This window comes from Macaca nemestrina, chromosome 2 (genome assembly GCF_043159975.1).
Source record: "Macaca nemestrina isolate mMacNem1 chromosome 2, mMacNem.hap1, whole genome shotgun sequence".
NCBI classification, from domain to species: domain Eukaryota; kingdom Metazoa; phylum Chordata; class Mammalia; order Primates; family Cercopithecidae; genus Macaca; species Macaca nemestrina.
The window spans coordinates 123465034-123485200 of NC_092126.1; the positions used below are offsets into that span (position 1 = coordinate 123465034).

The following is a 20167-nucleotide window of genomic DNA, read 5'->3' on the forward strand; positions in this document are numbered from 1 at the left end:
GGCATTACAGGTGTGAGCTACTACGTCCAGTATGTGGAGACATCTTTCTGAATGCTTCTCTGGCTTTCTGCACTCTGACAACTCTCCTTGCCTGATCCTCAGGAATATGCCTGTCAGTATCCACTACTAACATACAGTGGGCTGCAAACCTGCACTTGGGAACCTCCAGGGTCCAGGTCTATCCCCTGCCTCCTTTTCTTTATCCTCCTCTTCTGGGTTTAGTGTTCAGGGCTATCTCTATAGGCTATGTTACCACCAAGTTCTAGAAAAGCCACTCTTGATCACTGGTAACCACTTGAAATTCGCTGTGACACACTAAAGACAGTAAACAGCTCACTGTACAGGTGGTTTTTTCCCAAGGGCATAGATCTCAACCCACCCTGATATCTTGACATAAATTCTTAAGTGACAGGCTGATCACAGGATGCTGACAACCCACTCGGCTTCTCAGAACAGGGAAATCATGATAAAGCCAGCTCAAAGCCTCATTGCTGTGAAAAAATACCATCACTATGGCCTTTGAACAGAATGACATTCTGATAAAACCCTATGAATATCAGAGATGAAGATAATTTGATATAATCTGTTCTTAGTGGTTTCATATTAAGCTGTGGTGATCACAACTTACTTTTCTAAGTGCCAACAAAACATCTATTTAATAAAAGCCTTCCACAAATTTGCCAGGAGTTGCAGTTTAGCTGCTTGAGTTAGAAGAGTATCTTTTTAAAGTCCCATGACACATTCCACACCAAAAATGTTTTCATGGTCAAATAACATTTCACAAAGGTCATTATCACATTAAAGTATGAGAACTTCCACACAAAAGATGCTTGTTTAACTTCATCTAATATAGCATTCTAGAGACTTATTTGACTATGGAGTCCTGATTTTTATTCATGTAACACTTCTGTAGACTTTTCTAAAGTATACATTCATTCACTCAAAAATATCTATTTCTAGGTGCTATTCTAGGAACGAGGGCTATGGTAATGGACAAGACAAAGCCTCTGTCCCCACAGAGCTTATATTCCAATGGGTGATGCAGAAGATAAGGAAATGACTCACTTTATATTCTAATTGTGGATAGAAATAAGTGTCATGAAGAAAAACATAATGGTATAAGGTAAATAGTGAGCACTGAGCCATTCTAACTTTTGACGTTTGGGAAGAGAAGTAGGACCCAATTTAAGGCTGTAGTGAGGAAAGAGGCAAAATCAAGAGAGGGTAAGTTCCAACAGCCCAGAGAACAAATTTCAAAGAGGGTATCACTAACAGTGTGAAATGTTTTTGAAAGCTTGAATTGTTTCAGTAAGGCTAGGAGAACAAAATACCATGAAAAGATGCTCAACATTATTAGTCATTAGGGAAATGCAAATGAAAACCACACTGAGCTACCACTTCATAACCACTAGAAAGGCAATAATCAAAAGACACAATAACAAGTGTTGGGCAGAGTGTGGAGAACTGGAACCCTCCTACACTGCTGGGAATGTAAAATCATGCAGCTACTTTGGAAAACAGTTTGGCAGTTCCTCAAAAAAGTTTAACATCGAGTTACCATGTGACTCAGATTTCTGATCCTAACACATACCCAAGAGAACTGAAGACATACGTCCATACAAAAACTTGTATGTGAATGTTTACAGCAACATTATTCACAACCACCAAAAAGTATAAACAACCCAAATGACTATCAACTGATCAATGGTAAACAAAGTGCAGTATATGAAGACAATAGGATATGATTTGACCATAAAAAGGAGTGATGTACACTAAGTGAAAGCATCATGCTCAGGGAAATAAGCCAGACAAAAACGGCAACATATTGTACAATGCCATTTATATGAAAATGCCAAACTAGGCTGATTCATAGAGAAAGAAAGATTTGTGGTTGCGAAGAGAGATGCAGGGTAACTGCTAACGGGCACAGGGTTTCTTTTGGGTTAATGGATATGTTCTGGAATTATATAGCAGTGATGGTTGCACAACTTTGTGACTATACTAAAAGAATGAACTGTGTACTTTAATAGGGTTTCTTTTACATTATGTGAATTATACTCAATAAAGCTATTACTCAAAACAAAACAAAAAAAAACAAAAAAAAGTGCAGGCCGGGCACTGTGGTTCATGTCTGTAATCCCAGCACTTTGGGAGGTTGAGGTGGGTGGATCACGAGGTCAGGAGTTCGAGACCAGTCTGACCAACATGGTGAAACCTTGTCTCTACTAAAAATACACAAAAAGTTAGCCAGACTTGGTGGCACATGCCTGTAATCCCAGCTACTCAGGAGGCCGAGGCAGGAGAATCATGTGAACCCAGGAGGCAGAGGTTGCAGTGAGCCAAGATTGTGCCACTGCACTCCAGTCTGGGCGACAGAGCAAGACTCCATTTCAAAAACAAACAAACAAACAAACAAAAACAAAACTTAACTGCAGTGGGTTTCAGAGCAAGCGGGAGGTGAAGAAATAGAGACAGCGTGCAGTGCCGTCAGTTTTAGAGGCTCTGCCTCTTCTGCGCTGTCTCTGCTCCTTCCTCCATCTCTTTGAACACACCTCTTCTGCCCACACTCACCTGAGGATTGTCAGTGTGGTCATACTGATATCTTTTTTCCTTGTCAGAGTATATTGTAATTCAATTCTAAAGGACACAAACATGGTTCATGGCGGAGGAAAGGGCAAGGAAGGCTGAAGAGCGACTGCTCCACAGCCGGGGTCCTGCAACCTCAACCAGTTGGCCCTGTGTGAATCCTTCTCCCTCACATGTGCCAATGAGCAACTGCAGAAGGCAGGTCTGATTCTAAAGAATAACAGACGATACTGTGGTCAAAAGATAATGGCCACCTTCAAAGACATCCATGTCCTAATCCCTGACCTGTGATTCTATTAAGTTACAAAAGATAAATTATGGCTGCACATGAATTAAGGTTACTAACCAGCTGACCTTAAGATTGTGAGAGGTATCACAGATTTTCCAGGTTTGGCTCAATGTCATCAGGAGTCCTTAAAACTGGAAGAGGGTGAACATCATCAAAATTGTAAGAATGTGAAAAGCCAAGCCAGAGACTGGCAGAAAGGATTTGCAAATCACCTATCTGATAAGGGAAGTATGTCCAGAACACATAAAGAATTACTTACAACTAAGTAATAAAAAGGCAACAATCCTAAGTAAAATGGGCAAAGGATATGAACAGACATTTCTCCAAAGAGGATGGATAAATGAATACATGGAAAGATGCTCAACATCCTTAGCCCAAAACCACAATGACAATATCACTTAACAAATACTAGGGTAACTGTAATAAAAAGGACAGAAGGCCGGGTGCAGCGGCTCATGCCTGTAATCCCAGCACTTTGGGAGGCCAAGGTGGGTGCATCACAAGGTCAGGAGTTCCAAACCAGCCTGGCCAATATAGTGAAACCCTGTCTCCACTAAAAAATACAAAAATTAGCCAGGCGTGCTGGCAGGTGCCTGTAATCCCAGCTACTCAGGAGACTGAGGTAGGAGAATCACCTGAACCCGGGAGGTGGAGGTTGCAGTGAGCCGAGATTGCACCACTGCACTCCAGCCTGGGTGACAGAGTGAGTCCATTTCAGAAAAAAAAAAAAAAAAGATAACAACAAATGCTGGCAAGGAAGTAGAGAAATTGGAACCCTAGTACAAGCTGGTGCAGATGCAAAATGGTAAGGCTGCTTTAGAAAACAATTTCTGCAGTTCCCCAAAAGGTTAACAATAATGTTACCATATGACCCATGCACTGTTTCCAGCAATTTGTTATAGCAACAAGTAGAGAATGAATACAGATGCCTTGATATTTTTATTGCATAGTTTACACATTTTTCTTATCTCTGCAACACCTCTATGAAGTCAGTATTATTCTACCAATTTTGTAGGTAAGAAGACAAAATTTTCTCTCAGCAAGACTCGGGGGAATCTTCATCTATTGCCTTTTTTTTTTTTTTTTTTTTTTGAGACAGGGTCTAACTCTGTCACCCAGGCTGGAGCGCAGTGGCACGATCTCGGCTCACTGCAACCTCTGCCTCCTGAGTTTAAGTGAATCTCCTGACTCAGCCTCCTGAGTAGCTGGGACTACAGGAGCACGCCACTATGCCAGGCTAATTTTTTTTTCTTTTTGTATTTTTAGTAGAGACAGGATTCTACCATGTTGGCCAGGCTGGTCTCGAACTCCTGACCTCAGGTGATCACACCCAGCCTCTATTGTTTCTTCTATATTTGGATAATCACCAAAAGCTCTCAACTTGGAATAACCACATGCAATGTAACAATAAGATTGTTTCCATTTGTCGAATATCAAGGTCAAAAACTTATAGCATAGAAAATCTGAAAGAGACAGAAAAACACACAGGAGAAAAATTAGATCACCAGTTAATCTCACTACCAAGCAATAGCAATCCTGTTCTTCATATAGAGTGATACGAATATGATATATACTTTTTTTTTAGTCTCAATTGCCCTAGACACAAACCCTGAAGCAAGGATGAGAGTGCAAGTAGTTTATTTGGTGGGTGATCCCTGGAAACACAAGTAAGGGAGTATGCATCAAGGAAACAGGAAAGGAAAGGAGGCCAATATAGGATGTGTGATCAAGTGAGTTATTATTTCGTGTGACTGGAGCTTATAAAACCTGCTAGAGAACTCTGAAAGCCAGTGAAAAACATGCATCCCAGAGTTATTCCAGCCGAGGGGTGAGGGAACTAGCATATTCATATACCAACTCCTGTCCTCACTGGTTGAGAACTGCTCCTGGGGAGGCATCAATACTCCAGCAATTCTGCTTTCTCCCACCTGGAGAGTGAGAAAAGCCAGGTTTCCAGGGTCAGTCAGATGGAAGCCAGGCTAGGTAGGACGCATTGCAACCATGGCGGGTGTGGGTAACACAATATGGGCAGAGCACAGACCCCATTTGTAGCAATGCTTTGCACGGTGCTGTCTTGTTTCTGACACCTGGAGTCTCCTAATTTGCTGCTGAACTGAAAGTTCAAGTATTTAGTCTCCTTTCCATGGGTGAGATAACAGATAAAGATCTGGTACGTGGTTCCTAAACTGTAAAAAGCCCTAGAGCTTCCAGAACAAGCCTGGTATGTCCAGGGAGCAGCTCATGATGGAAGTAAGAATGGGGCACCAGAAAGGGCAGCAGGCTTCCGTTCCCCCTCCATGATTCAAACAGAGCAGCTCTGTTTTATCTGTTTCTGTGTTGGGATCCCATGCACAATTTCATTTGCAAAATGAATTTGTTACTAAAACAAACCAACAGGAAATCTTTGAAAACCACTAGGATTAGAATTGGGAAACATTAGGGGGATAGTAAGAGTGTCTAATCTCTTCATTTCACCGAAGAGGAGAGTGGCTCTTAGAAGACCAATAGCAAAGCAATGGCAGGGCCAGGACTAGAACCATGAGAACCCTGAAACCCTGACTTGTGTTCCAGTGCTTTCCACCACATCTTGCCCATCCTACCTTTCCCAGATCTCAAAAAGGCAGAAGCCCCTACAATTAAGCAGTTTGATGTTCCGCCACTGGAGATGGGTGGCCAAGGTTCAGATCCTACCTATTCTTTTTACTGAGTCGATTTCTTAACTTCTTTCATATTCTCTCATTTTTCAAGTGGGCACAAAACCAGTATCCCGGCAACTTAAGACTAGTATGTTGATTATGTGAAATACGTAGGTAAAGCGCTTAAGCTAATGCTGCACATTCTGAATAATCAGTCAATTCCAGCAGTGACTATATTACAGGACATTAGTTTTAAAAATAATTTTGACAACCTGCTTCTGTTCTAAACCAGAAGGCTTAATTCTATGGTGAGCCTTGCTGAATGTATTCTACTTCACTCAGACCATCACGAGCCCCAAAGCTGTGTGTTCTACATGTCTGGATTTTGCCTTTCTTGATTTGGGGAGGCCTCATCTTCTGCAACTAAGTCAAGGGTCAGCATGAAATTATTGACAGCTACTTAGTTCTAAAATAAATGTCACTGGAAGTAATGCTACTTACAGGACTTTGAGGATACCTCAGCATGATCAACTCAAGAATCAAATTAGTGGTCTGTCAAAATGCACAGGCACACTGATGGTTTCTGATGCTACTGTCAATGACCTCCTTCACTTAGAATATTAGCAATGCTTAGGCAGTGGTGTGCCTTTCAGGAAACAGAGGAAACACAGTGCTTTCCATGTGTTCAAAGTGTCCCAATCAAGTTGGGAAACTTCAAGGAAAATCTAAAATAAAAAACCAATTCAGTTTGAACAAACAAAACAAACAAACAGAACACCTCCTAGAATTTGTGGAGACCCTGTTGAGTTTTGTGGCTTAACAATTGTGTTTTTAAGCCATACATCACTGGTGGTGCTCCAATTGTGAGTTATAATAATATTTCATAAGAGGGATGGTGCTCTCATGACATATGGGTGCCGTACATCATCTAAGCACCATAGCTTTGATGATGTATTGCTCCAAACCACAATGAGAGTTTAGAGCAGCTTTTAGCAACCAGACAGCTTTAAATTTCAAATTTTCAAAAATTAAGATCTTTTCAAGTAAAAAAAAAAAAAAGCAAGATGATGGGATCTGATGCTATATGAAGTGTCACTGACCTCTGAGAGCCTGGGTATATGCCTTTTCCTTTTGGCTTTGAGCTCACAAGGTGGAAATCATTGGCAGGTTCTTCTTCAATTCCTCCTCCATGAGCACAGAGGCCCAGGAACTGAACAGACATGAGCAAGTGTCAATGCATCCATTTTGCCAATCAATTTCCCCCATCTTCCACACTGCAAGCCTGAGTAGCTCATCATCATCCCAAAGTACTGGACTGCATAAAATGCTGTGATAGGCATTGGATAAACCCAGGAGAAGTGTTTTTTTTTTTTTTAAATTTTTAATTTTTTGGTTTGTTTTAAGGAGATCTTCCACTGAAATTCAGAACAAAAAGAACAGATAAAAAGTAGATAGACTTCCTTACTCATTGCTCTCAAACTCAAAACAGGGCATGTAGGAAGAAAACATGCCTTGTCTAGCATTTGTCTTTGTAAAGCAAAGGAAGCACTGATTCCAAATGAGGAGAAAAAGGTGAATGGCATATGGGCTTCTGATCCAGAGTAGGAGAGGGAGCTGTTGTCATAGTTCTGTCACCTTTCCTATTTTAACGATGTGTTTATAAGATGGTAATGTGGCTTATGAGAATGTACCCACTTCGTTTAAAAACCACTCACTTTTGGGGGCAAAGTAATCACAATCAATTAAGAAAACAGGTGTTGAGAGAACTTCTCCTCCCCCTCCCGCTTTTTAAAAAATCCTACTGCAATAAACAGAACAAAATGAGAAATCTTCCTACTGTTTGTGTAATAGACCTAAACAGGAACAGTGAGAGACAATCACATTTCAAGTGGCTTCTTCCATTTTCCTTTACTAAGTGAATTAAAGGAAAGAATGAGAGTAGTTGCTGCCATGTGGAGGGAAACATCTGGGCAGAAGGAATTAACAGTCTTCCCTCCCATTCTCCTGCCTCTGATTTTTTGCTCCTTGGGCTTCCTCCAGTAGATTCCAACTCTCAAATTACTGTAGATATTTTGCATCCAGCTCCCTTCTTGACCACTTCCAAAGGGCAAAAACATCTTATTTCCACCAAAGAAAACCACTGGCTATCTCAGAAAGACGTTCCAGGCTTCTTTTCTCCCAGAGTAGTAAGTTAACTATACAGTTTGGGTAACAAAGACATGGAAATAAAAGCATCGCCCACTATTCTGAGGCTGTCAGTTGAAAGGTGAATGAGGCAGGCTTTGCATCTAGAGAAATATGGGTTCTTTCATGGGCTGGTAAATAAATCCCCCAAATTCAGTCCTCTTCTTCTCTATAAAGAGAATACTGACACATCACTTAATTATTTCTTTCACATAAGCCAAAAAGCTTTACTTATATATTTATAGTAATATCACACCATTCATCCACCCACTGTCTTCAAGTCATTATCAGTTCTAAGACTTGCTGCCATTTACATAAGAATATTATATGTTGGAACTGTACTTAGTACTGTATATTATCACGTCCTCACCAAAACATGAAAAAATGGAAACTGTTATTGTCTCCTTTTTTTTTTTTTTTTTTTCAGTAAGCAAAGTGATGCTTACTGGAATTAAAAAAATTGTGCAGCCTCACCAAGCTGGCAAAAGTGGCCGAGCTAAGATTCTAAGTCAGGTTGATGGGATGTCAAGCGTCATCTGTATTTTGCTATGCTCCTTCCTGATTAAATAACTAATGTCTGGGTGACCACATGCCCCTCTTTGTTTGGAACCATCCAGGTTCAGGCCTGCAGGTATGAACAGGCCAGTGTAATAACAAACGGCAACTTCTTTCACTCTCCTAAGTTCTGCTTTGGACAATAAATTATATGGTCTCCCTAACTAGTAGTATAGTTCATGCCAGGAAATTTTATTTCTGCTGATTCTAACTATTCTCATCTGCAGGTAGCAGGGGGAAAACAAAGAAGAAAGGAAAGAAAGAAGGCTTTTGGAAGTTTTTAAAGAATGGATACTAACTCTTATCTACCACTACCTTTCATGAAACCTCCAGTAGGTTCAGAGTACAGCTCTGGGAGGGAAAAAGAAATACTTTACACTGAAACAGGGCCCCTCAAGCTCTAAAAAAAAAAAACCTCGAGCATGCTAGAAACCTCTCCAGTTGAGCATTCTTTGCTTATTATCATCACAAGAGGCAACAGTAATAGCTGTTGCTATTTATTAAGCTCTTACTATATGCCAACCACCATATGCCAGAAACTGAGCTAAGCACTTTCTTTGTAAGATCTCAATTATTTATCATAAACTGCATGATAGATATAATCCAAATCATTGTCATCATTAATTTATAGATGAAGAAACTAAGGCTGAGGAAGGTGAAATGAGTAGGTCTGTCTGATGCCAACATCCAAGTGTGATACTACTATTGACACTCTGATACAGTTGAACACAGCCTAGTAAAAGTTCTAAGCCCACTGCCCCCGCACCCCCTGCTATTCACCTTTATGATACTAAGCTCTTCTGCAACAGAGTCCCATTAGAGAGAATAGGCTTCTAATAAATTTGAGATCAATCTTGTACAAATATTCTGCATTATCTTTTGGCTTGTGATTGGTTTTCAGTGACATAACAGCTTTAAATTCTTAAAGCTATTCAATGAGAATAGAGTAGATGTATTAGTCTGTTCTCACACTGCTAATAAAGACATACCTGAGACTGGATAATTTATAAAGGAAAGAGGTTTAATTGACTCACAGTTCAATTATAAGTAAATCTTTTTGGCTTATGTGAAAGCCACATAAGCCACATGAGGCTAAGGAGGCCTCAGGAAACTTACAATCATGGCAGAAGGGGAAGCAAACACATCCTTCACATGGGAGCAGCAAGGAGCAGAATGAGTGCCCAGTGAAGGGGAAGCCCCCTATAAAACTATCAGATCTCATGAGAACTAACTCACTATCACGAGAACATGATGGGGTAAACCACCCCCATGATTCAACTATCTCCATCTGGTCCCACCCACTACACGTGGGGATTATGGGAACTACAATTCAAGATGAGATTTGGGTGTGGACACCGTCAAACTGTATCAGTAGAATTGATGATCGCTACCTCTAGAGAAGTTGACAAACCTAATCAAGAGCTATAAAACCAGAATAACTCCAGATGGAGGGCTCTCAGATGAGGTCATCCCTACTGCCTTGGGTTATGGACAGGTAGAACCCTGGGAAGACCATTCCAGGATAAAGAGTTTTCCTGTTCAGTCAGATATGCAGGAGCTCAGAGGTCCTTTGTAAAGTTGGTTCTGTTTGCTGCTGGGTGGGAAGGGACAGTGCCTTAGTAATGTCTCCATCTGAAAATGTATAAATGTTTCAAAATGACTTTTAGGAGACACAGAGGATGTTTCAAGATTTGTCACCCTTGTACTTTATCAGCTGTTGTTGTAGTCACCGAGTTTATAGTACATGTGCTTGGTAGAAAAAATTATAAGTGTTCTTCCTTCCATGTGGAATTCCTTTCTCTTTCCTTCTCTTCCTCTGAGTTTTAAAGAGCGTGCTCAAATACCACCTCCTTTGTGTAGCCTTCAGACTCTTTCAGGCTCTTCTGATTCATTATACATATGTCCATGACAGCTTTTTACCACAAAGTATAAGTAATTACAGGTTTTCTCTTCTACTAGTCTGGAACTCTGGGCTATTTGTTACTTATTTTTCCCCTGATTATTTCTTTTCCCTAACCCTAGGTTCCTAGGTTAGAAGACATATCTTCTAAATGTTGAATGGATGGATGAATGGATGGATGGATGGATAGCTGGCTGGCTGGCTGGCTGGCTGGCTGGGTGGATGGGTGGATGGGTGGTGGATGGGTGAATGGATGGGGAGATGAATAGATGGATGGGTATCCACCAAGGGTGGGTGGATGGGTGGGTAGCTAGGTACATGAGTGGGAATGTGGACAGATAGGTGCATGGATGGATGAACGGATGGTTAAAAAATGGACAACTATTCATGCCTGTAATCCCAGCACTTTGGGAGGCCGAAGCGGGTGGATCACGAGGTCAGGAAATTGAGACCATCCTGGCTAACATGATGAAACCCCATCTCTACTAAAAATACAAAAATTGTCCAGGCATGGTGGCAGGTGCCTGTAGACCCAGCTGCTTGGTAGACTGAGGCAAGAGAATGGCATGAACCTGGAAGGTGGAGCTTGCAGTGAGCCGAGATTGCACCACTGCACTCTAGCCTGGGCAACAGAGCAAGACTCTGTCTCAAAAAAAAAAAAAAAAAAAAAAAGGACAACTACACTGCTTTTAATTTCTTAGCCTACTTGAAAGAAGAAACAATACCTGCACTGATTTTCTTGGCCATTCTTGTCTTTTTCTTTTGCTTGAAAGTTCTTGTGCATACGAAGATATGGCCTATGAAGAGTCATTATGATCACATTGTACACACCTTTCTTCCCCATTGAAAAGTATCTTTTTACCAATATGTAAGTTTGAAGTTCTCGTGTTTCTAGCCTCACATAAATCCCTTTTAAAAAACTCCTCAGATATGCTCAAGTGTCTAGAGAAATAGCTCATCCTAAAAACAGTCAGCATTGCTAGGACTGCCAAGAGGACGTATTTGTTGTTCAGTATTAACTTCATTAAGAGTTACTGTGGTTCTCTCTCAGGAGAGAAGAAGAAACCTACCCTTTTTTTGGATATCTTCTGATTTTTACAAATTAATTACAGGGCGCTCTCTTTGTTAGACAAAATATCAAGAATATGTATTTTTTTATTTATACATCATATCAGAACATTAATTTGTAGAGTGATTCCCTCTGGGTGCCTTTCTGTTGGGTACACAAAAAAAGGATTTGGATGCAAATGAAAAAGTGATAGCATTTTTTCTTGTCTTACTCATTTTGTGACAAATGCACATTGCTTTACTGTTTGCTATACACATAATTACAGTTCTTTAATTTATGTTTCAATAAAATGTATAATAATAAACATTTACTGCTCCATGAATAAACATTCGAGTGAAGCCTCTAATGGAGGTTACATGTTTCGAGGCAGCTCTGTGGCTTTCCAGAAATCTCGCCTTCTACTTAATGAGCATCATTTCCATAATCTGTGCATTATTGCTTAAGCCTCCATTTAGAAATATTTCATAAAGCAAAAATTTGTGAAATATGATCAGTCCAAAGGGAAAAAATATTAAGGGAATTAGCAACTTGTCCTGTTAAAGGGACAGGACAAGCTTTCATGTCCCTCCAGAGACAGTAACACAGTAATTACGGAGACAGCACTTCCTAATTATCTCACTAGCTGGGCGCATCACTACTATGGTTTTTGCCTCTAAGATCTTGTTGAAATAAAAGTGAGAAGAAACCTGGAGAGGTCAGCCATGAAGGACAAGCTTGTGCTGATTCTCTTTCCAGTGTTAACAAAGAAACCAGAAAGGAGAACTAGAAATTTGGGGAAGGTCAGGATACCTGTGGTATGGACATTCCCGGATATAGAGACAGACAAATGGTTTGATTAAAACAGTCACCCCAAAGTAACTAAATTCAGACAAAAGCCTATGCCGAGCTTTATGTCGATGGGGTCACACATCATTTTCAGTGTGTTATTTCTTAGGAAAATTGCTTATATAATTTTATGTCATTATCACTTAAAAACATTAATCTATTTCAGATAATCTTTGCAAATTGTGTTCTAAAAAGCAGGTGCTTTTAAAAATAACTAGAACATGACGATATATTTCTTTTTTCTTTGTCCAACAGCTATGGCTGGGTTGTTTAACTAGAGAGAAAAAAAAAGATGCCAGGAGAAATGAAGGAACAAAGGATCCTTCACAGTGTGATAAGATACAGACAGTCAGCCTCTGCAGAGCGGTGATGAAATGTGTTAAAAGTGATGGCTGTCACTTCATGACATGTCAGCGTGCTTTATTGGTGGGTTGGCACAATTTATTTAAACATTGTCAGGAGGGACTCATTTTGGTGTAGTTAGAAGTTGTGTTTCTTTAGTGTGAATAAATATCTCTGGGCCCATGTGCAACATTTTAAAACTGTGCTGTTGTTTACTGTGGGAACTGGAGCAAGGAGCTAAGAGTTCCAAAGCGAAGCTTTCTTTCACCCACCATTTTATGATTTTCTATGAGTAATTTGCTCCTTGCTTTGACTGTTACTGAAAAATCTTTCAAAGGAACATTATCTCTCCTTAACAGGAACTGAATTCAAGATTTTCATCATTCAATCTAGCTATTTTCACATGTGACTTCAACAAAATAAAACATTCGGCATAAATAGAATTCAGTGTGATCCAAATCCCGCTTTTCTCTTGGTACATATTCTTTCTTGCTTCTTAACATTCCTAAATTAGAAAGTATTAAGGAGAATCATCTTTTTAAGGGTTACATTTTTCTTCTAACTCAAGTGAGCAGGTATTTATGTCAGAGTCACACATTTAAAAATGACATCCTCTTCCAGGATGGGCCAAATCTCAACCTACAGGGCTGCCAAGTGGAGCTGCAACTTTTTGCAAGGGTTCTACCTAGATGTGCTGCGAGTCCATATTACTTTTGAAATCACCATCTCATAAAGATATCTGCACCCTGGTGTCCACTGCAGCATTATTTATAGTAGCGAAGACTTACAAACAATGCAAGTGTCTGTCAAAGGACAAATAGATTAAAAAAATGGTAAAGAAATACAATGAATATTATTCAGTGTTAAAAATTAAGAGATTCTGTCATTTGCCCCAATAAGGATGAACCTGGAGGACATAGGCTAAGTGAAATACACCAGACACAGAAAGAAAAATATTATATGATCTTACTTAAATGTGGAATCTTAACATAAAATATATAGAGATAGAGAATAAAACAGTGGTTATCAGACGGGTGGAGGTTGGGAGGGCGGAATGAGGAGATATAGGTCAGAGAATAGTAAGTAGCAGATTTGTAGGAAGAACCAGTCTAGATATCAAATGTACAACATGAAGAGTGCAGGTAAAACTGTACTGTATTTGGGATTCCTGCCAAATGAGTATCCTTTAGCTGCTCTTGCCACAAAAACAAACACACAAACAAAAAAGTAACCATGTGAGATGATTGAATATGTGAATTTGCCTCATTATAGTAACTATTTTACTATTTTGTATATATGTCTTAACACCATGTTGTATACCTCAAGTATACACAATAAAATTTATTTAAAAACCAATGAAAAAAGAACACATTCCCTTCATAAATGAGATTCTTTTCAAAATAAGTTTGAAAATACACATTGCAAAATATACTAGAAAAACCAGCCCCTGACTCCCCACAACCCAGGAGCTCTGATTTGATAGCTCAAGACAGGATAAATGACGCCGATTAGGACAATGAGCCTCAGTTTTACAGGGACCTCCTAAATCATATCTCAGTTTGGGTCTAGAATGATGGTGCTGGGAGCACCCAGAGGGCTGCATATCATCTCAGCCTGGCTTCCACACAGGGAGCCAGAGAGATTTGTGGGACCCTGTCTGGTGGCTTTGAGGCACAAACGATGAATACTGCTAGAGCAATAACAATAAAAGAGGCGACAGGCAGTGGGGGAAGGCCCGGCACCAACCCTCATTTTTCGCATAATATACTCTGTTGTACAATGAGGCAGAGTGATTCCATAGGCACCGGCCAGAAATTATATGAGAAATTGATCGTGTTTCTTTTTCTGGGTGATATCAGTGATTGAGGCCCTTGATTTATGTTGGCCAAACTTTTCCAGTGCAGAATGGAAGCCTTCCTAACTTCAGTCTCCGTGGCTCACGCAGACTGGCCATTAACAGAAGACACACTGCATCATACCATTTAGTCAGGAACCTACACTAACAGAGGGAACTGCGGCAGAGTCTTAACAGCAACTCCAATTTGCCAGGAATCTCACCACAGATCAGAAATTTACAGTGGCGGAGACCTTTTAGCAACTTTTAGCACGGATGCTCCCTCAAGGTGTGGGTCAGAATTTGCGGTGCAGGAGGTGAGGTGAGGTGAAGAGTTTATAATGATTTTTCTATGCCTTTTAACCTTTGGAATTAACATTTGGTCAAGAAAGCCATTTGAAGGCTGAATGTGTATTTGGCATGTGAAAAAATGAATGGGTCTTCTAGGCGTTGGCTTAGGACCCTGCTGAGCCCTGGCTATGGCCAACTCAGGCTTAACTCCTTAAGGTGATTAACCAACAATCAATCCTTTAAAATTAGTAACATAAAGCAGGCCATGCCAGGCTCATGGATATAAAATGTGGGTATCAAGTTTTGCTCCAGAGAAATGTCACACCTTCACTGGCAAAAAGTCTAGGTAGGGAGTGTCACAGGTAAGGCTCCAGATGGCATGAATGTGTAAAGTGTGCTCCATGGTCAGGCATCCACCAAGTCAGGATTTCACAGCAAGCATACCTTTCACTTTAAGCTAAGTGACATGGAAGGTTCAGGTCCTTAACCTTAGGTCACAGGATGACAATATACAGAATCTGCAGCTTGACAGCCTGGGCTCAATTCCTAGTCCTGCCACTTTCCAGCTGTGGGACCTGAGATAGTCAATACCTCAGAGTTTCAGATTTCTTGTTTGTAAAATGAACCCATCTCATAGGGTTGTTGTGAGGATCTAGTGGGTTAGTACTGCAAAATACCCAGACTAGTACTTGGAACTTAGTAAGCATAGATGTAAGGTGTTTGCAGCTATCATTGCTGCTGCCGCCGCCACTGTTATCACTACTACAACTACTTAACCACAACATCTGTGCTGCTTGACCACAAAATCTTTCAGTCAAAAAAATTCACAAAAATTTATTTTTTAATCTTAACTTTCTTTTAAGGACTTTACCATTGTTTTAAAAATTATTCTACTGAAGTCTAATTTACAAAATGTGAACAGGTAGAAGAACCATTCTCCTAGAAACTAATGTGGAATCCACATACTTATCCTGGGCGTGAAGAAGCCCTGGGGCTTCCAAAGAACACAGTGTGAAAAACTTTGCTTGGGGAGGGAGATGGAAAGCAGACAACTAGGGTTTCTCCCATTGGGGTACAAATCCTTAGAAAGTGGAGGTTGGTGATTAAGCGCATCAAGCTCTAAAGTCAGATGAGCTGGGATGAAATCCCCATCCCAGCTTTCATTTCCTGTGTGACCCTGTGAAGGCAGTTGAATATCTTAATGCTTTGGGTTCTATATTTATAAAATGCAGATCATAAAGTCTATTCTTCAAAGGGCTTCTGAGAGGATTAAATGAAATAATACATGAAAACCTCTTAGCACAGCCCCTGGCACCATTAGGAAATGCCCTATATATGTAAGCTGCTCTTCTAGTTACTTTTACCCAGATTTCTGTTCAAGTGTTATTTCCGTAGCGAGGACTTTCCCAATTTCTGTATTACATATAAACAGTCCCAGTCCTATGTCAAATTAAAATCTACATTTATTCATTTTTCATTTTTTGTTCCCATATTCATAGCCATGATCCCAGCATCTGTCACTATGACTAGCACATAGTAGGCACCCAATAGGTATGTGTTAAATGAATGAGTTAAAAAGGAGAGACAGGAAGTATCCCTAACTCAATGTTTAAGAGACTGCAAAAACTCTGTTGGGCTGAAAACTAGGAAGTATAATTCTTTAAAGGAATAACAGAAATAAAATTTGAAGGCATGTTCTTTTGTGTATACAATACTGTATGCTGATTGTTCTCAAGCTGCCAACTATCCTTAACAGTGCTCTGCTGTGAAGACACAAAAGGGGCAGGAGGGTGGATCAGACAGACTTGGTATAAGCCACAATGCAGGTCCAGCCAAAGTAACAAGGATGCAGTTAGAATACAAATGCCCTTACCCACCTCTCACTGTTTTCTTCTCCTGATAATTGCTCTACATTATGATCTCTCTCTCTTTCTCTATCTCTCGTCTCATACTTGGCTTTCTTCTGTCCATGCAAAGGGCCTCCTTGTGATACCCCACATTCTCTTTTATCCTGACACATTGCATAGCCTCCTGTTGTGGGCACTGTGTAGTTATATAATCAGAGTTGGGATGTTTTACTGCCTTGATGTTTGCGTTGTGGGTCTGTGTAATCTTTGCATTCACAGTGTGATATTAGACACTGGACATAGCACATAACACTCAGAGCTGCACTCCAGGTACTAAGACGTCAAGAGAGATGGACACTTCTGCAAGGGTGTCAAGGGACCCAGGAGAGGAAGGTATAAGCCACTATGAGGTCCTCTGAGGGCAAACGCTCCCTGGTGTCTCCTGCCAATGATCCCCAATGCATGAAGTAGGATGTGGTGTGTTAAGGTGCTAAGGGCTGCGGATGAAGTGGGTTGGCTGAACTGGCAAAGCATTGTGAACTGGAAATGTGTTAGTGTGTGGAAAAGTAATGTTACCTTGGATGAGAGCTCACTCCTCTTGTGAACTAGGCTTTTCCCTCAAGTACCTTCCCCCATAATACAGTCAGTAAAATCTCCTAAGGCCCTGAGAACTGGAATCTTCTCATGATCTCTAGTAACCCAAAGTGGCCTAGCAACTAGGGGTGGACCCTGTTAACTATCCACATCGTCACCCTGACAAAGGGCTTCCTGCTCCCATTTCAAGACTTTCTCCATGCTTAGTTCCCCTAACCTTTCTGAACCCTTCACTCTATCTTCCTCTTTGGACTGCAGGCCCTGGCTGTGAATACATGTTTAGTCTCTCAGCCTGCCCTTCCTACAGACGTATTATTTGATGCTTATGCAAAGATCACCCTTGGCCTTCATCTTGCCATGCCTTTCCCATACACCACCTTCCTCCCCACACTCCTGTACTCAGATGTGATGCTTCAAACTCAGCTTGAGCGCGGGTCTCTTTCACCCTCCTCACATGCCTGGGGACAAGTCTGTCTGACCATTGGTTAAATATTCGACCAAGAGTGAGGTTGGTAAAAGGAAGCCATATTTACGAGACAGAACAAAGACTTTGCATTAAACAAAACAAAACAGCAGTTCTCCTTCTTGCTGAAGCCCTCACTTGGATATTCCTCTAGAATCAGCGCTTTCCAAGACTCCACGTGATTCATGCCTTCTTCCATGCTTAGCTTTCTGGATTGCAGCCCTTAGTTCTTTTTTTATTTTGTAGAGAAACGGTCTTGCTCTGTTGCCCAGGCTGGAGTGTAGTGGTGCAATCATAGCTCTCTGCAGCCTCTACCTCCCAAGCTCAAGTGATCCTCCCACCTCAGGCTCCCAAAAAGCTGGGACTATAGGCATGCACCACATTGGCTAATATTGTTTTAAAAAATTATTTGTACAGAGCCTCACCATGTTGTCCAGGCTGCTCTTGAACTCCTGGGTTTGAGCAATCCTCCTACTTCAGCCTCCCAAAGTGCTGGGATTACAAGCATGACCCACTGTGTCTGTCTTCCTAGTTCTCTATAGGAGTCTCTCTCTAGGTTGCTCTGCCTGAGAGATTCTGATAGTTCAACTAGTTTCAACCAGAATGCTGAACCCACTATTTGGAGCATGAACCTGCTCTCCTGTTATATTACTAAGAAGAAAAACAAGGTATTCCATTAAATCTGTGGGCACATCCTCAAAAGCACATAGTTTTGCCAAGATCTTACACCTGACAATAAAAGTGCTTGCACGATGCAGGTAGTAAAGTGGAAAATGGGAATCAGGAAGCTGATCAGGAGTCAGCTCAGGGCTTTAAAAAGGAGAAGGCCAGTGAGCGCCCAGCATTTTCAGGTTGACAAAGTCAATTAAAAAAAAAATACCTGAGATCAAAGAGCGATTAGGCAGCTGGAAGGGGAGCAGACTAAAAAATATGTTCACCTTTAAATAAATCAGCAAGGAAATCAGAAGAGGATTATATCTCAGGGACAAAAGAGGAAGAAGAACACGAATACCTGCTTTATTTGAAATGCCTCCCTTCTCCCAGCCTTTCCTGCATGGAGTATGAGAAGAGAGGCCCTTGGTAATCTTCACTTTAATTAGAACCATTAACTGCAAATGGAAATAAGAACAACTCAACTCTCCTTGTATAATTACAGGGGCGGGCTACCTTACAACTGGCTGTATAAAGGCACCAATATCGCCCAATGAGGCCCTGGCATGAAGACTTCGCTACTCTCTCAAGTACCAAGATCAGCCTTGGAGTCATGGAAATTCTTCTACACCTCAACATTGTTCCTTCATCACACTCACATCCTGGCTTGACAGAACTTACGTATCCCTGAAAGCCAAAGGCAGCTTAAGGTACAGCATAGTGGAGAAAACTGCAGCCCTGGAGCTAGACTCCTTGTGCATACATCCTCATCCCACCGCTGATTCTCTGTGTTACCTGGAGCAAGTCACCTCACTTCTCCAGATTCCAGTTTCCTCATCTTAAGACAGGCACGACACCACTGTCTACATCTCAGCATAGTTTATCCCTGACAATTAAGAATACATCACATAAAGCAAATCCTTAATAAAGTCCTAGGACTCAGTACTAGGTACTGTCTAAATGCTAGCTATGATTTAACATTTTTATAGGAAAATTTTTAGAAACACTTATTTTGAGATTATAATGGATTCAAAGGAAGGTACAAAATAGTACAGAGAGATCCCTGGTAATGTATCCTTCATCTAGTTTATCAAAGTACTATACGGACACAGTATATAAAATATTACATCCCTATAGTACAATATTAGTCCCAGGACATTGATATTGGTACAATGTGTGTAGAGTTAGTTCAATGACATTTTATCTCATGTGGAGATTTGTATAACTACCATTGTGACGGAGATACAGAATGAATCCATTACCACTCAAATCACCATTGTACTCCTTTAGGGGTGAACTCGTGCTCCTTCTCCTCCATCCATTACAAGACTGGCAACCACACAACCACTAATCTGTTCTCCACCTTCACACTTTTATTTTTCTTGAAAGGAGCAATAATATGCTGTCCTTCATTAAACATTTTCTTTATTATTTTGACTTTTATTTTAGGTTCAAGGGTATAAGTGAAAGTTTGTTATATAGGGAAATTGTACATCACGAGGTTTCATATAAATATTTTTTCATCACCCAGGTAACAAGCATAGTACCCAATGGGTAGTTTTTTGATCCTCACCCTTCTCCCACTTTCTACTCTCAAGTATGTCTTGGTGTCTATTGTTCCCTTCTCTGTATCCAAGTGTACTAAATGTTTAGCTTCCACTTATAAGTGGGAATATGCAGTATTTGGTTTTCTGTTCCTATGTTAATTTCCTTAGGATAATAGCCTTCAGCTCCGTAAATGTTGCTGCAAAGGACATGATCTCATTCTTTTTTGTGGCTGCATAGTACTCCATGGTGCATATTTAGTATATTTTCTTCATCCAGTCTACCTTGGATGGGCTTTTAGGTTGATTATATGCCTTTGCTATTGTGAAAACTGCTGCAATGAATATGTCCATGTATGTGTCTCTACATGGACATATGAGTATGACTATGTATGAGTCTGCCATAGATGGCCCTCCCTAACCGCCTCACTCATCTATGAACAGGCTCCACTTCTGATTTGTCTTCACTCAGTGTCTTGCTAACATTTGGGCACCTATCTGGCATTCCACTAATGTTCACCGAGTGACTGAATCAACTATACCTGGATTTGCATTCA

The 20167-nt window shown here is 40.6% G+C and overlaps 1 protein-coding gene across 33 annotated transcripts in view; it reads right to left on the reverse strand.

The window, feature by feature from the left end:
- Positions 1-20167, reverse strand: part of LOC105483059 (fragile histidine triad diadenosine triphosphatase) — a 1492666-nt gene that overhangs the window by 177722 nt on the left and 1294777 nt on the right. For 24 of the 33 annotated variants that reach the window (XR_011620120.1, XR_011620121.1, XM_071091991.1 and 21 more), the window contains one exon: positions 6612-6721. The exons of the other annotated variants lie outside the window; for them this stretch is intronic. Coding sequence is in view for 22 of the 24 variants with exons in the window: in XM_071091991.1 (XP_070948092.1) it covers positions 6612-6721 (110 nt within the window). In the remaining 2 variants the exon portion in view is untranslated. The remainder of the gene's footprint in view (positions 1-6611; positions 6722-20167) is intronic. 33 annotated transcript variants of the gene reach the window in all.